This window comes from Aphis gossypii, chromosome 1 (assembly GCF_020184175.1).
Source record: "Aphis gossypii isolate Hap1 chromosome 1, ASM2018417v2, whole genome shotgun sequence".
NCBI lineage: Eukaryota > Metazoa > Arthropoda > Insecta > Hemiptera > Aphididae > Aphis > Aphis gossypii.
Window position 1 is genome coordinate 19,489,366 of NC_065530.1, and position 15,961 is coordinate 19,505,326.

At 30.2% G+C, this 15,961-nt stretch overlaps 1 protein-coding gene across 3 annotated transcripts in view; it reads right to left on the reverse strand.

Annotated features, from left to right (window-relative positions):
* The window catches only part of LOC114120079 (la-related protein 4), a 37,475-nt gene extending 29,035 nt beyond the window's left edge, over nucleotides 1–8,440 (reverse strand). For 2 of the 3 annotated variants that reach the window (XM_050198815.1, XM_027981884.2), the window contains exon 1: nucleotides 7,440–8,440. In XM_050198815.1, coding sequence (XP_050054772.1) covers nucleotides 7,440–7,649 — 210 coding nt within the window. In that variant the 5' untranslated portion in view covers nucleotides 7,650–8,440. The remainder of the gene's footprint in view (nucleotides 1–7,439) is intronic. The other variant, XM_027981883.2, reaches the window with a different exon arrangement.
* Nucleotides 8,441–15,961: the final 7,521 nt, after the last annotated feature.

A 15,961-nucleotide genomic window follows, 5' to 3' on the forward strand; every position in this document is an offset into this window, starting at 1 on the left:
TAAGCGTTTTACTATCTATGACAGATAATTTATAAAAATACGTTTGACTTCATAATTTTTAAGCTGTAACAACTATTTGTTTAAAGCTAATAAAAAAAAAACGTCGCAAACATAAATGAAGAGTAACTAATAACTAGGCCATTGAGTTAGGGAAGCTCGAGTTTCACCTACAATTATGTCATATAATAAATATAGTCATGACAGTTTATTATTTAGGAAATTATAAATATCTTATAGAATTTTTATTATTTGTTCGTATGTTTTGTTTTTTTACACTAACCCCTCCACATCATCATACAAAAATAATGTATGAACGTCGTGTATATAGCGTTATAAAAATAATTATAAAATGTATACAATATACATCTATGTCCGGATTTGTAGATTACGAATAAAATATTGGGACGTAAGAAAATGTATACCCAATAAAAGAGCTATAGTAAGTATACATAATTGATAATATTATATTATACGCGTAATAAAGCCGATGGACTTTCACTAAAATCCCCGACAGAAATGTATATAATTATAACTACTTTGCAGGAATTCAATGTTAAATAAATACTACGTCACACACTCACACGACACACATTCACAAATATGTCGTGCTCTATTGTTGGATAGTCCACATCTCTTCCTGTCATATATTATATAGGTACTCCTTAGTCCCTCTTTGACTATATAGGTACTATAATAGTACCTACCACCATTATACGTATAGGTATTAGGTAGTGATATTATAGGTACGAATTATTACCGCAATAATTACAGCTAACTACTGGGTATATTATTCAATTATATAAATTAATAAATATATATATTATATTATACTATGCAGTACCTCCTCAGTTCCTTCTGATCAAATCAAAATACCTTTCGAGGCACCTGTTGATATTTAGCTGACCGATTTACACTACGTATGTACACCATCATAGATATATTATTGTAAATGTTCTTTTGAATGATGGGCGATGTTTTCACAAACTCAAAGTTTATTATATTATACTCGTCCAAAACGATTTCGAAGGTCAAGGACCGCGACGGCGGACATCCTCTTCTCTCCCTCTTTGTCCGTAAAATAAGTGCGCTTTTACGCACTATAATATGCGCTACACATTATTTTTCCCCTTCATTATTGTTAAACTTACCGTTAGACTGCGCTACTATCTAAAGTCCGTTTTTACAATCACACGCATACACATCCACATTTCAAAAATATTTAATTAGATATTCAAAATATAATGTTTTTAATTTATATAATATAAGTATTATTTACTACCAGACTTACTCGATAGTTTCTAATAGTCTCTGATAGTATTGCAAGGAGAAAAACGGCAAATTTTATATATACATCGTAATCTATATAAGTATATTGTTTACAGAGTGCACAAGTGTACGTTTCATTTTTTTGATCATGTATTAGAGATGTTATTATATATTGGACGCCAGTAGGCTAAAATGGTAGCGACTAATAAACGAAAAACATGCTTATCTGACATCAAACAGGTTGGAATAAACTTAAAAACATAAATTTTCCCAATCGTTACTTATGATCTATCGTCGCTGGTGATTATAATGTCTGTGGCGATCGTTAAAAAGTATAACTATAAATTAACCAACTATAGGTATGGTATGTATTGAACTATGAGCTAATGTTAACTGATTATTTTCTCTCTCTGATCACACGCAACAAGGCAAATTTGAGATCAAAACTATTAAACAGAACCAATATTGTGTTATTTTTTTAGTACCTATTAAAGTGAATTATCATATTATCTAACTTAAAGTTAAGAACTTGATTTTTGTTTTTACGTTGCATGTTTTCAAGATATTCAAATTTTTTTATATATAAGTATTTTTAAATCGCAATATTTTACGTATTATCTATTATAACTTGTAAATTGAAATATCTTAAAAAATCCAATGTTTTTAATTATTAGTTGTCTAATATCTTATAGATAATATAGAATATAGTTGTCCACTCAATTCACTCTGACATTAAAGCTAATTATACAAGATTGTTATTGCTGTATTCAAATTTGCTATGTTGCGCGTGGGTCAAAAAAAAAATAGTGAGTATAGTACACGACATCCATAAGTCAAAATGACCACAATACTACATAATTTATATATAATTTGTACTCATGTATCATTAAACCATAATGTAAAGTCATTTATCTTAAACACTAAATTAAATTCATAATACATGTATTCATTTAATAGTTTAAACACAAACTTTAAACTTAGTATACAATTTACAAGCATTAGATCACAAACATTTATAAAACATTTTGAGATGAATTAACAATAATAATAATTAATAAAAGAAAAATTTCTTAAAAATTATACTGAAGTATATTTATTTTTCATCATAATACAATTTACTGTTGGGAAAATACAAAAAATCATTGTCATAAAAACAAAGGTCAACGATTTTTATTCCGATAATCAGGTCGTGCAATTAATTAATTTTTAAGTTAATTTTATTTTTAGCTATTAAATTTATTATTTTTATATACATAAATACTAAATTAGGTACTAAAATATAGAATATTATACACTTTAGGTGCTATTTAGTATTTCAGTAATTTATCATCCTACCAAGGTCCAATAATATTTAAGTTTTAACTGCCATTAATCCAACTATTCAATTAAATGCTTAATTTGTTAAATTCTTATATTATAATAAAATAATCTGTATTAATTGCAGGTATTAGGTACAGTTGTACAATATGGTGTATAGTGTATACCTATACAATTAAACATTTTAGAAAAGTATAAAATACTAATAAACAACCATAGTTAATTTTTAACAGATTCAAGTCTCATAACTCCAACAACAATAAAAAAACATAATGCTTTATAAAGTTAGTATCAAAAGTGTTTACCATAATGTCCATATCGTATCTATTAAAACATATTTTTGTATACATAAATATTAAATACTAATATTATGTATAATAATATTTATGCAACATGAACTATATTCAGTAAATTGTCATCATTACGAGTAGTAGGTACATTGTTTATTATTTATTAGTTATTAGTTATTACCAAAGTCTAAGACAATAAATAAACAAAATCGATAACATGAAACGTTTATCGACCAATGTCAAAACTGTGTACTACAATACAATAAGACAACAACATCATTAAATCAAACTAAACTTTGTTTTCAAAATGCAATTAATGAAAATAATACATCGAAACGAAAACGTTTTTAAAAATTGTAAACAATTACAGTTTCAACATTTATCACACGATAATCTAAATTAACTAAATGTACGTACATATTATACATTTATACATATGTATATAACATAGGCAGGTATTATAGGTAGGTATGTATTATAATTTATGTTAAATTGTTAAAACAATTTAAGTGAGTATTGTTTATAATCATTTCCATTTCATTATTCAACCATAAATTATTACAAAAACCAGTTTTATATTATGGGGAGAGGATAACACTTTTTTCGTACTACTAAACTAGGCCCTTAAAATCATGTTAAAACAGCAAATATTATTTATATTCTATTACAGATACAATAATATAGTATTTAATTCATCGATTATATCGTTAAAAAAATGTTGCTATCTATAATGGCTATACCAACACAGATCACATATTATGTACCATAGAAAATAACTGTTGATAATAAAATTAAGTGACTTCAACGATGCAACGTTGAATTCATATATCTATAAGTGGCTATTGGCTAGATATAAATAGTGCTTAATTTTATTCTTTAACCATAGTTTAATAATTTTAATTCATAAAGTCGTAAGCTAACTATACACTTTTAAAGTTTTAAATTAATAATTTTCAATCATAATTCATAATTAAAATAAAACCATGGTTAAAAATAAATAATTCTACATAGATACTTATAATCTACTTAATAGGTAATATAGTTGCTCTATAGGTACTACTGTATTAGTACAAAATATTAATTTTAGTTTAATTAAATAGTTTGATTCATTTTATCTAATCCAAAAGTGGTTCAATTAAGGGAGGGGGTGATTTTTTAAATTTTATTTTGAAGCTCCAAATATTTGCAATACAATAATGCGTGAGGAGAAAGTAGATAGAGATAGATAAAGCTTTTTATTAAAAAATAATAATAATAAATAAATACAAATTCCATTTAATACAAATTCCATAAGTTTAATAGGTATTAACTATATTACCTAATAATGTCTATAAAAATTCTATATCGTATAGTATTTTACTTAAAATTAATATTTAATACCTATCTAATTTTTAAGGGTATTTAGTCTTAACCTTCAGTAGGTCACGCGGGTTATGACTTATATGAGTACCTATTCTGTCGCACGGGGTAAAAATTTTCCTTGATTAAACATAATACATTTTTCTTTAACTGAATTCTACACTAGAGTAAATCTATCTTATACGCCAATTACATATTTGTACCGACTACAATCTTACGATTAATTCTTCCGAAATAATTGAATTCACCACAAAGATTATTTGAAAACGACTTTTCCGCTTATTTTAATTTAAGCTTTTACACTTTTCAACATTTTTTTTTTAAAAATTTTATATAATATACTAAAAGTTAATTGACTTAAAAATGTAAGACGAAAAGATAAACTTCATGAAGTAATTAAATTAGGTTTTAGACATCTTTCCGAGTGATTGGATTAGTCAATATAACTGGCAAAAACTTGATACAAACCAAAAAAAAAAATAATAATAATATTCGTTTAAGCGTTTACATGTGCATGCGTGCATGTGCAAGAGTTTCCAGCTATTTTACACTATAGTCACACCGTACAAATTATAATATTATTATAATGATTAATTAATTATTACTTCACATATTCCCATGACACGCACGTACATACCTAGAAAATTGCCTATATTTAACTCCTTAAAAACAGTGTATCAAATCCCATTAAAATTTAATATTATATACACTTAGACTTAGTTTAAAAAATATAACATTAAATACATTTTTTGAAACTCGGACCATGAGGAAGGGGTGATTTCCCTATATCACTCTCCTAACTAGTATTCGCCACCAATTACATTATAAATTATTATTATAATAATATATTCTACTACAAATAATTATAATATTTATACTAATAGCTAATAGATATACAGTATACAGTACACACACTCTAAATATATTTAAACATATTTTAGTAATATTATATCGATCTCTAAAACGTAGTTAGAAGCATGCAATGATTGATATAATATATGAATACACAATTTGGTATATCGCGGTCAATTTCATTGCTTTTCATCCGTGACTACCATAATTTATAAGTGATTTTTTTTTTTACTTTTCTTTGTGCGCGCGACTTACGTGAACATTATATCTCAAGACTCTACTGCGCATTCTAAGGCGTAGCCGTGTGGAAACATATGTTTACTTCAGTATTTATATTTTACTCATACAAATTATTTTAAGGTATATTGATGTCATTTTTGTACAGTTACAGAAATATGATCCGGAGCTATTAATATATATACATGTTGCAACTTAGAAAGAACGAATATATTATATGCTGAAACATTATTCTAGAATATGACTGTATAATAATTATTTTAATTAACGATAGGAAGTAAAATCAACAACCTCAATAATATTTTTAAAAATCTAGTCGTATTATTATTACAGGTATATGTGTACGTATATAAATTGTGTTCAGCGCAACAACAAACAGCTATATGTAACATGAATTAGTCCGAGACGTACACAAACATGTAGGTAAGGTACACGTCATAATCAAAATCAACGGTAAAACGTCTGTATGGAAATTCAATTTTCGGCGTCAAATATTATGTGGTAAATAAATGGCAATGGTAATGCGGACTACTGCAGTGCATTGACTATAATATACTTATATATACTATGTGTGTGTGTGAATGTGTCTATAAGTAAAATAAGCAGTAAAAAATACAGGTATGTGTATTGTGTATAGACTATAGAGTATAGAGCCATATAAAAATTATATATTTTTATGTATAAGTCGCGACACCGCAAAGCGACTACTTGGTTTAACTGCAGCTCTATTCAAAACTTGAAGAATCTTAAACTAACTTTTTCTAGAAAAATTAAAATAAAATAAATTAAATCTCTCAAAAAATGTTTTTTACTTTGGCTTAAAGTAGTCTCAGAGATGTGTGTCTACGATCAATAGATACATATATTAAAAACGTATATATTATTTACTCCTATGTATTATATGCATTTAAAACATATTATATCTACATTATTAGATATATGGCTACATAAACAAAATAAATACAACATGTATTATACATATATATTATATTATATACATTTGTATAAATATAGTCAAACACCGAGAGAAAATTGATTTTTCCGAGAAGGCCGTTTTGGCAACAGACTATATATATTATAAATGTGTGTGTATAGATATTTTGCGTAAAAGCGCGCGCGGGTGGGAATACTGGGAATCGATGGGGAGCGGTTGTACGACGGCGGTTCCTCCCGATCGGGGTGCAACCGTTCTACCGCCGAGACTTCAGCACGGCTACCATATGTTAGCGACGAATGACTATACGATTAATATACCACACGATGGTGATTTACTGTCAATGAGATGACGTAACTGTAAATATTCCCATATCAAGTAAACTACCTATATTAACTTATGTATAATGTGTATATTATACATTTAAACATTCGGTGGTTAAATGACACTGCAATATCTATCACGTACACGTCCAACGATCGCCGAGACTTATAATCGAAGCGTGTACGTGATCTATACGTAGAGCTTGAATTCGGGAGAGGGGAGATTGTTCCTATTCTTTCCGCAAAAAAATATTTTAACGTTCTCCTTCTATATAATTAAAATAAATCTTATTAATTCCTAATCAATTAGACACTCAAATCTTTAGGTATACGCACATAAATGTTTACACTTTTGCATCCCTCTTCAATTTTTTTTTTTTATTCTAGCACTGACTATAATTCGATAAAACAATAAATCGTTTTTTTTTGCGATACATCTTCGCGAACGGTGGCGTTTATTATACGATCGTCCACCTTTATAATAATCATCATCATGTCTCGTTGAGTCCGCTCTCTCGACCGTTCGCTCACGGAGAAAGGAGTGCGCCAATATATACAGGTTTCTGTTTCCGCGACCGCGCGCGCGTTTACACGTGAGCGGTAGAGTTTCCTCTCACTTTAGATCTAGCTCCACTCTCTCTCTCTCTCTCTCTCTCTCTCTTTCTCTGAGTTACTCTCGCTTTAAAGTCGCGTTCCGGGTTCACGGCGCAGTTCCAATGTCGTCCGGCACGCCGGTGACATCACTAAGTATACGTATTATAATAATAATACAAGTACACGATGGTACTTTGCTGACTACGAGAAACGAAAAAACCTAATAATATACAAGTAAATATATGCTGATGCGCGGTATCTCCTTACCTTGTGTATACATTTGTCCGCGTCACCCAAAGCTACGAATGACGGTGGCTGATGGTCGGCCACCGTGCCCGTGCAGGTGTTTTCGTCATCGCCTTCGTCGTCGTAACGGTTTCGGTGCAGTCGGTGATTGTTGTTGGGATAGTGCGAGTCCTGTTGCCCGCGCTGTAGCTGTTGTTGCTGCTTGTTGAGGCCCTTGGTCCGGAACGTCATGACCACCGGCACAGTGCGATCCGCAGAACCGTCCGCAGACGAGTACCACGGCACCCGTCGCTCACGCGAGGGCCGGAGATCCGATGAGCGAACCGTTTTTTTTTTGTATGGGGCGCGCGATATAAAAGCGCACGCATCCACGCACGCGCAAAGAGCCGCTCTCAGACTATATAGCCCCCCGCGAAACGACAATATGTGTGTGTGTGTGTGTGTGCGTGCGTGGGAGTGCGAGTGTGCGGAAGTGTGGGTGTGTGGATGCACGGGACGTGCGATGAGACACGCGCACTGCACAGATTGGTCCCCGGAGTGAGGAAAACAAAATACGACGTGGCAATGGAATAATAATGTTGTTTTTCGGCTGAATATTTACCAGGCACGTTGACGGTCTGTCCGGAGCGATATGGCACGCCGCTATAAATCTGCTGCGAGCAGCACGTCGCACGGAGATATAACGCCGGACCTGTTGAGCGCGAGAACGGTACGACTTTGACTCGCCGCAGTCAACCGACACGCTCCCCGTGACCGATCCCTTCCACGTTCGTGGCCACCACCGTTGTCGCGTCGTCGCCCGCCGCTCACTATCGCCCGTATGATCTATTCATCGTACTCGTATAAAAATCGGTTGTGACGCCGCCGAAACTGTTCAATATAACACAACAATAATAAAAATAACAAAACAAATAAAACAAATATTAACAACGATGACGACGATGACGACGACGACGACGACGACAATGATGATGAAGGCAACATAATGCGTCGACGCCGATCCGTCAATAGAAATTAAATAACATGCGCCTGCGGAGTCAGGCCGTCTGTACTCTGTTTGCACAGCCGTATGGATTTTATGACGTGGGCTATGGAGGCGTCTGCCAACCCCATCTCGTGACTAGTACGACATTATTATCTCCCCCGCAGACTCCACTATTAGAAGAATATTGTATAATATTATAATATCTGCGGTATTTTACACTTAGGTCCTCATAATAAAAACTGTTACATTCGTCACTCCGATAGACCTAGGTAATTATTATACAGTTGCATTTTATGTTATGATTTTTTTCTCAAGTCGTGCGAAGCACGTGCAATAAATTTAGATTATATGAAATTTATTTTAAATTATATAATGTATTCATCTATATCCTACGGTACCCTCTTCTGTACTTTTCATGTATTATTTATGAGTTACGAGGGTGGATTTTTCAAAAGTTTAATTTAACCGTTGTTTTTTTAATACCAGTAGTGCACATCCCTATTAACAAAATTGGAGAATTGCCATGTATGCTTTTTTATTTTAAAAAAAATAATGATAAGATTGGTGAATGATGGTCATGTCAAAATTATTTGTATATTAAATTAAACTATGCTGTATGTGCATTTAAAAATCTCTCCCTTTTAAAACGGGAATATTTTTTAAATGTTAGTGGGTCGTGAGTGTATACTGTATAGATAGGTAATATCAACTTACAAGTTAATACTGGTTGATCGAAGATGAATGTGAAATTATTGTGACTGCTATGAATAGGTTTGTGGTATAAATATTAAAGTATTAGACTAATCTAAATACTCTAAAAATTTAATTGTATATAATAAATAGTAATATTCATAAAGTAGTGAAAAATGTTAATTCGGCTGTCATATTATATTTATGCGATCTAACGGCGATTTACAAATATAGTATGCGATTAACCGCATATGAAAAATAAATGAAAATAATAGTATAATATTTAGTATTTTAGTGGCATGAAAAGTTACACGCATTCAAATTTTAAATACAGCAGTCACACAAATGGACATTATAATACTTAATCTATTATATTATATCTGTTGCTTAATTGTAAAGGCGGCACATAATAATAATAAAAACATGGTAAAATTTTAAGCGCGCGGTGCGCGGTGTGCGTCCCGCATAAATTTAATGACATAATGACGACAGATAATACGATAACGCCTTGTCAGAACGATAAAAGCAAAACTATTAGTTAAAAACTATTTATTATTTATGTTTTAAAATAACTATGACATAAAAACAAATATATTATTTATATTATTATCTTAACTTTAAAATGTATATACTATAATATAGTATATTATAGGTATGCACTATTTAGTATTTACAGACTGATTCAACAATTTATCAAATATGCTTATCCCATTTTTTTTTTCAATAATATAGACATACAGTTATTCAAAATTTGATTTTTTGAATCTTTAAATATATTTTAAGACTATTTTTTTAAATACTTACTTGAAATGTTGGTATACTATTCAAGGAATACTCTGTGGCGTACACACAATATACATATTTTCTTACTATTTTCCAAACAAGAACCCCCCCCCCCCCTTTTTAGTAAATTATTTAGTGAATAATTTTTCTAAAAAATTTAACCTATTAAAATTTAAATTTAAATGAATAATTTACAAAATTATTTAACTTTATAATGTACCTACTAATATGTCTATGATTATAAAATTGGAAGATGGTCTATGGTGTTGAAAATTTTAGTCATTAATATTATTAATATTAAATTAATCTATCAAAATTAATAATAATAATAATAATTAAGTGTACTTACAGAGTTAGGTACATAACAGTTTTTAAAAAAATACTTAATGAGTAATTAATAGAAAAAAGAGGTTTTCGTTTTAAGAACAGAAGCTTGTATCTCCAATAATAACACTCTCAATAGGTAATCCCTATATATAATATAACAAATCTCAAGAATTTGAAAATATTGTTTTAATATATTATGTACCTACTTGAAAATCCCATAAATCAAAATTTTTGAATAAATAAATTATTAAATAAAAAATAGAGGTGAGCATTGAACATGATTGTTGAATCACTGTATGCATTAAAAATAGATAAGAAATTTAATTATATTATATTGTGTTGTCTTATTCAATTATTAAATATAATTCATTAAAATATTTTATTTAATACTCATAACTCATAAGTCATAAATCATAATCTGCAATTTATAGAGAACAATTTTGAAGTTTTTTCCAGACTTATATCACTTATAGACCGAAATGATACTGCCGTATTTGTAAGAATTAGTGCAGCAGAACGGTAATAATATTTTGCTAACGTACAGCAAACAATAAATGTGGTATGGCAGTGACTATGGGTGAGGTGGCAACAGGACGAAAACATGCGTACCTATTTGTATACGAATATAACAATATTAAACAAGGTAAGTGCGTCGTTCGCAGCGCGAGCGTAATTCAATACGGACTGTCAGTGATGGCAAGTGACGGCGGACGATGGGGACGCAAAGGCGGTGACGACGGATTCGCTATGACGTAGTGGCTAGTGGTTATACCGTATTACTGTATAATAGTAATAATACGCGTGTATTTAAGTCACAGCTACGGCTAGAGGGTACCTACAACTTACAAGTAATGATAATAATGTCGCGAATCGCGATCCTCGCGAAGTTGCGTTTATAGTTTTATCATGTACTATACAGGGTGATTCATTTAGCATGCTCATTGCCCACACATTTTTTCTTTAATTGTAGTACAGTTGTTAAACAAAATTTGATTTTTAAAATTTTAAATATAAAAAAGTTTGTATTTTCGAATAATTGGTATTTCTAACACCATCTAAGCCCTAAGGCGTGTCCTGTGGTGGTGGTAATATTTAACCTATCAGCATTTTATAATTTGTAAAAATTATCCGCGGATAATATTTTACTCGCGAGTAAAATAAATAAGTAGGTACTAGTTTTTGTAAAACCATTATAAAATATATATATCTTTAGTACTTAAGTAGTTACATCGTACATAACTCAGGAAATCCAAAAATATAATTTTGAATTATTATATTAAAGAAAAAGGAGAGTATATTATATCATTTATATTTTATGGTATTTTTCTACCACGCCTACGTTGTACAGAATGTTTTATCGACTGTGTTTGTCCCAGTGGTGGTGCGAAATATTAAATCTTCTAAGCCCTAAGGTACAGTATTTATTTTGAAGGGTATCGGTATCCAACCCATTAAAGTAACCAGCCTAAAAAAAAGATAAAACACTATTATGTGTATTGTGTGTCGGCATTATTGATAATTTACATTTTAAAATTTCGGAGTTGAATGCTAAAACGCAACGACATTTCTTGTATAAAAGATATTAAAGTATAATAGACATAAAACAATTATTAACATAATATTATACTGAGAGCGTAACAACATTGGTACGTTTTCGGGTTTTCCCATATTGTACCGTTTAATACCTACTCGGCGACGGCGTTTACGACTATATAGTAAAGCGAGTTAGAAACGCTCACGCAATATATTATGTATTTACCTTCTTAGTTCTTTTCACTTATAGGTGATCAACCATCCATATACATTGTGCATACGGCCTGGATTACTACCAATACTACCCTCTTATATGTACCCATATATGCATACATATGACTACGCATTCATGTATATAAAGATTTTATTATGAAGTAAATTAACTTACCCGGTACCCCTATACTTGTTCGTTAGGTCTGACTTATTGTTAGGAGTTCGATGAACGCAGGAATAGGCTTGATATTAATTAACGACACGAATAATACACTATTGATATTGAGATAACACTTATTAATAAATTGTAACATGAAAAGAAACTATTTGGTGGTACACATTATTCAGCCCTTCTCGTACAACCGTTCCAAAGACGCACGCAGGGAGAATGAATAAATTGTTTCCAAGTGCCTGATGGTTGATGGGCATCGTTAGGGCTGATGGGATTGTTTATCTTAGGTATATTTTAAAACCGTAAGCAGTTTTGGATAGAAACAAGGATATAACAATACAAAACTTAGATCATATAGATGTCCTTAATCATATGAACATTCGAGCGACTGTACCTATATTATTATATTAAGGAACACGATGATGATGACTCTTTTCAGTATTACGTTTGTTCTTTGATATTACTTAGTTGTAAGCACGGTTTAAGATATCTATCTAATAATAAACCGTGGTTATAAGAAATGGCAATCATAGTATCATTACAATACCATAATTGACCATAAACATTAACCATGTCTTAAGATAACATTAAAGATATTATAAAGGCGGGTTTTCACTGCATACGTGTACATGTACGTTCATAAAAATACTTTTCTGTGATTGGTTGGTATACATGGTAAGCTTTTGGTGTACCAAAAAGTTTATACGTTATTACCACATATATAACCACGATACCATGTCGAAGTTGGATCTAGTTTGACTATTTCCGTGTGTTTAACGGTCGAATTTGAGCGATAGCAGCATTAATCAATTTTAAAATCTTAAAAATGTGTCATGTTATTATAATATTAAATTATATTTTTTTTAAAGTTAATTAAAGTGTATTTACACTATAGAGTTGAGTCAAATTATAGTTAATTTACCGCTAAAATTAAGCGCTTACCAGTTAAGTACCGTGCTTGGTGCTTACCAGAGTATTTTTCACGAAGGACGTGTCTGTACAACCGTATGTACGTGCGCGCGTGTTGATAAACGTGCACGTACAACGGTCTAGTGGAAACCCACCTTAAGTCCGCTCGTGGCTACTCCGTAGACACTAGACCGGAAGCCGATGGGCACAATAGGTAAAACATTAAAATGTAATATCGACCGAACGACGAACGATGTTTTGTTGTCGAAATTCTGATGGTTAAATACCTAATGCTATTACACCTTACGGTGTGTTTATATTTTTAATATAATATAAACACTCGTATAGGTACGCATTTGGCGTGTACCCCCATTGTAGCTAATATAAATTACCTATCTATATTGTATTGTATAAGAAAATCGATTCTGAACGAAGATGCGGTCGTCAGATTAAGTATATTTTAATGGTATAGATAGGTTTAGAACTAATTTTCATTCACCAAAAAAGTTAGGTATATATAGGTACCGTATTTCTCAAATAACAATATTATTTCGTATAATATGTATTACTCTTATAGGTAGCTGTTTTAAACTTAGGTAAAATATGTATTGACATATACTGTAGAACTAGTAGTTGATTCAGGGATATGGTAACTATGGGTCAATTTAATTTAAATAAGGCCACTTCTAAGACCAGAAAAAAAATGTTTTACTATCTACAAATAACATTGATATTCAATGAATCTATTTATTCTTGTTATTCGTTGTATTAAACTAATGAAAAACAATGACATTAACTAGAGTAAACTGTCCCACCCGGTATTATTTTTTTTACCATTTAAAAAAATATACGTTTTGCTTAGGTGTCTGGGGTCGAACTAAATATTTTTTAAAGTATTTTTCAACATTTTTATCGATTTTTTAATATTTCATTGTAAACTTTATTATTCACGTTATAATAATCAGTGCATATAAATCATGAGTATACATTATTGTTTGAGTTTACATCATGGGAGCAAGCAACATAATATTATAATAGGTAGTTACATCTTCTTTCATTTTGTTGTCCATTAAAATTATACTTATAGTGTTCAAACTTTGTTCAATCCGTTATTTATACTCGTCGTTATTTAACTTTTAAACATTTATGTGTGTATTTTCCGATTATTAAAAAAATTAAAAATTAAATAGTCACTTGTCAGTTAACTTATAGGAATCAGTCATCAGAAATAGGTTTAAAATCTATGTCCGAACTACAGTAATATATATTAATATATTACTATATTAGGTATTATTGTACCTCAGTTTTCTATCTCTATTGGTTCACTGGGAAATTGTTAATTTTTTAATAACTGATTTTAATAATCGTTATTTTAAAATTAACTGAAAAAATAAGTGAATATTGACAATTTATTCTTCTGACTGTCTTAAAAAGACGTGCATGTAGGTACGTACCTACTAGACCCGAACTGGCCGAATCGAAGAAAAACAAATTCCCAATTTTGTATATGTACACTTGTACCGAACCGATCGCCTGACGCCCTGACTCAAAATTCGGTTTCAACATGTTCGAATTTAATCGCCGAAAATATTTTTCGGTTTGAGTCTTATGTATCACACGGCTTAAGCTCGACTTATCAGGGAAAAAGTTTTACTATTATTTGTATTAGCCATTAGGTAGCTAAATTAAAATGTTATCTCCCAGGAAAGATGAAGCCACTAATATATTTAATATGTTATCGCTCAATATTTCGTGGGTGGAAGTTGGGGATATAAATCTTGTTCCGTAGTGTCATTCATTTTAAAAAAACCGCACGCCAATCGGTTGAATGGCCAGATATTATTAGCATCTAACTATCTAAGATAGTAAAAGATACATAAGTTTTTATAAGTTTATAACATATAAAACATATCAATGTCAAAATTTCCAAGATCGCAGCATCACCTATCTATTCTTATATTTGAATTTAAAATCTCTCAGGGACTCATTCAAATACACGCAAATTTTTTTTATCAAAATTAGTCCAGTCTAAAAATTTAGTGACACACATGACACAGTCACACAGAAAAATTATTATATAATAATATATAAAGAAGTGAAAATGAAAATGTTGGTAAATGATTTTTGGAACTATTTATCTAATTGTTATGTAGGTAGACAGGTAGTTTGTTTGTATATAAAACAAGAGTGAACCGCAGAATAAGTTTTAACTTTTAAGTAAGTCTTGATTGAATATGGACTCAAATTCAGAAATCTTTTCACAGAAAAATGAGATATATAAGAATCTACTATTAGCGCTCTCTATCCAATTAAATAAAAATGCATTTTTTTTTTCAAAATATATAAATCTAAAATGAGTTTTTTACTAACAGATAATTTTAAAAGTTGAATAACTACAAGAAGTACAATACTAATTACAATAATAGCTGTATAAATAGATTTCTTAAGATTTAGATGGTGTTTTTTTATATGATTCGCACATGATGTTTGTTTTAACTAGCGAAAATTGAGTAAACGTATTTTTAATATGTAATGGAATTGATTATTATAATTAAATATTAATAAATACTAGATAATAGAAGTCTTCTATTGGTTGCAGAAATATAATGAATTGTTTGGTGATTTATTTTAAATAAAAAAAATAATCAATTTTTGTTTTGTTTACATGTATATCAAGGTCATTAATTATATGACTGTATTTATGTAGCTAATAGATTTAAAAATAATGAATATTATCAAACGAAAGGAGCACACTTCAATAATTAAAATTATTATTAGTTTGTTTTGTTTAAGATTTTGGCCATAACACAGACATAGAAGTTTAATTTTTTTCTTATTTATATTCTGTTTAAAAGTATTTTGAATTTAAATATTCACAAAATAAGATATTTTAAAAAGCAATAAGAATTTGTCTCCATTTCAGTTATTTTG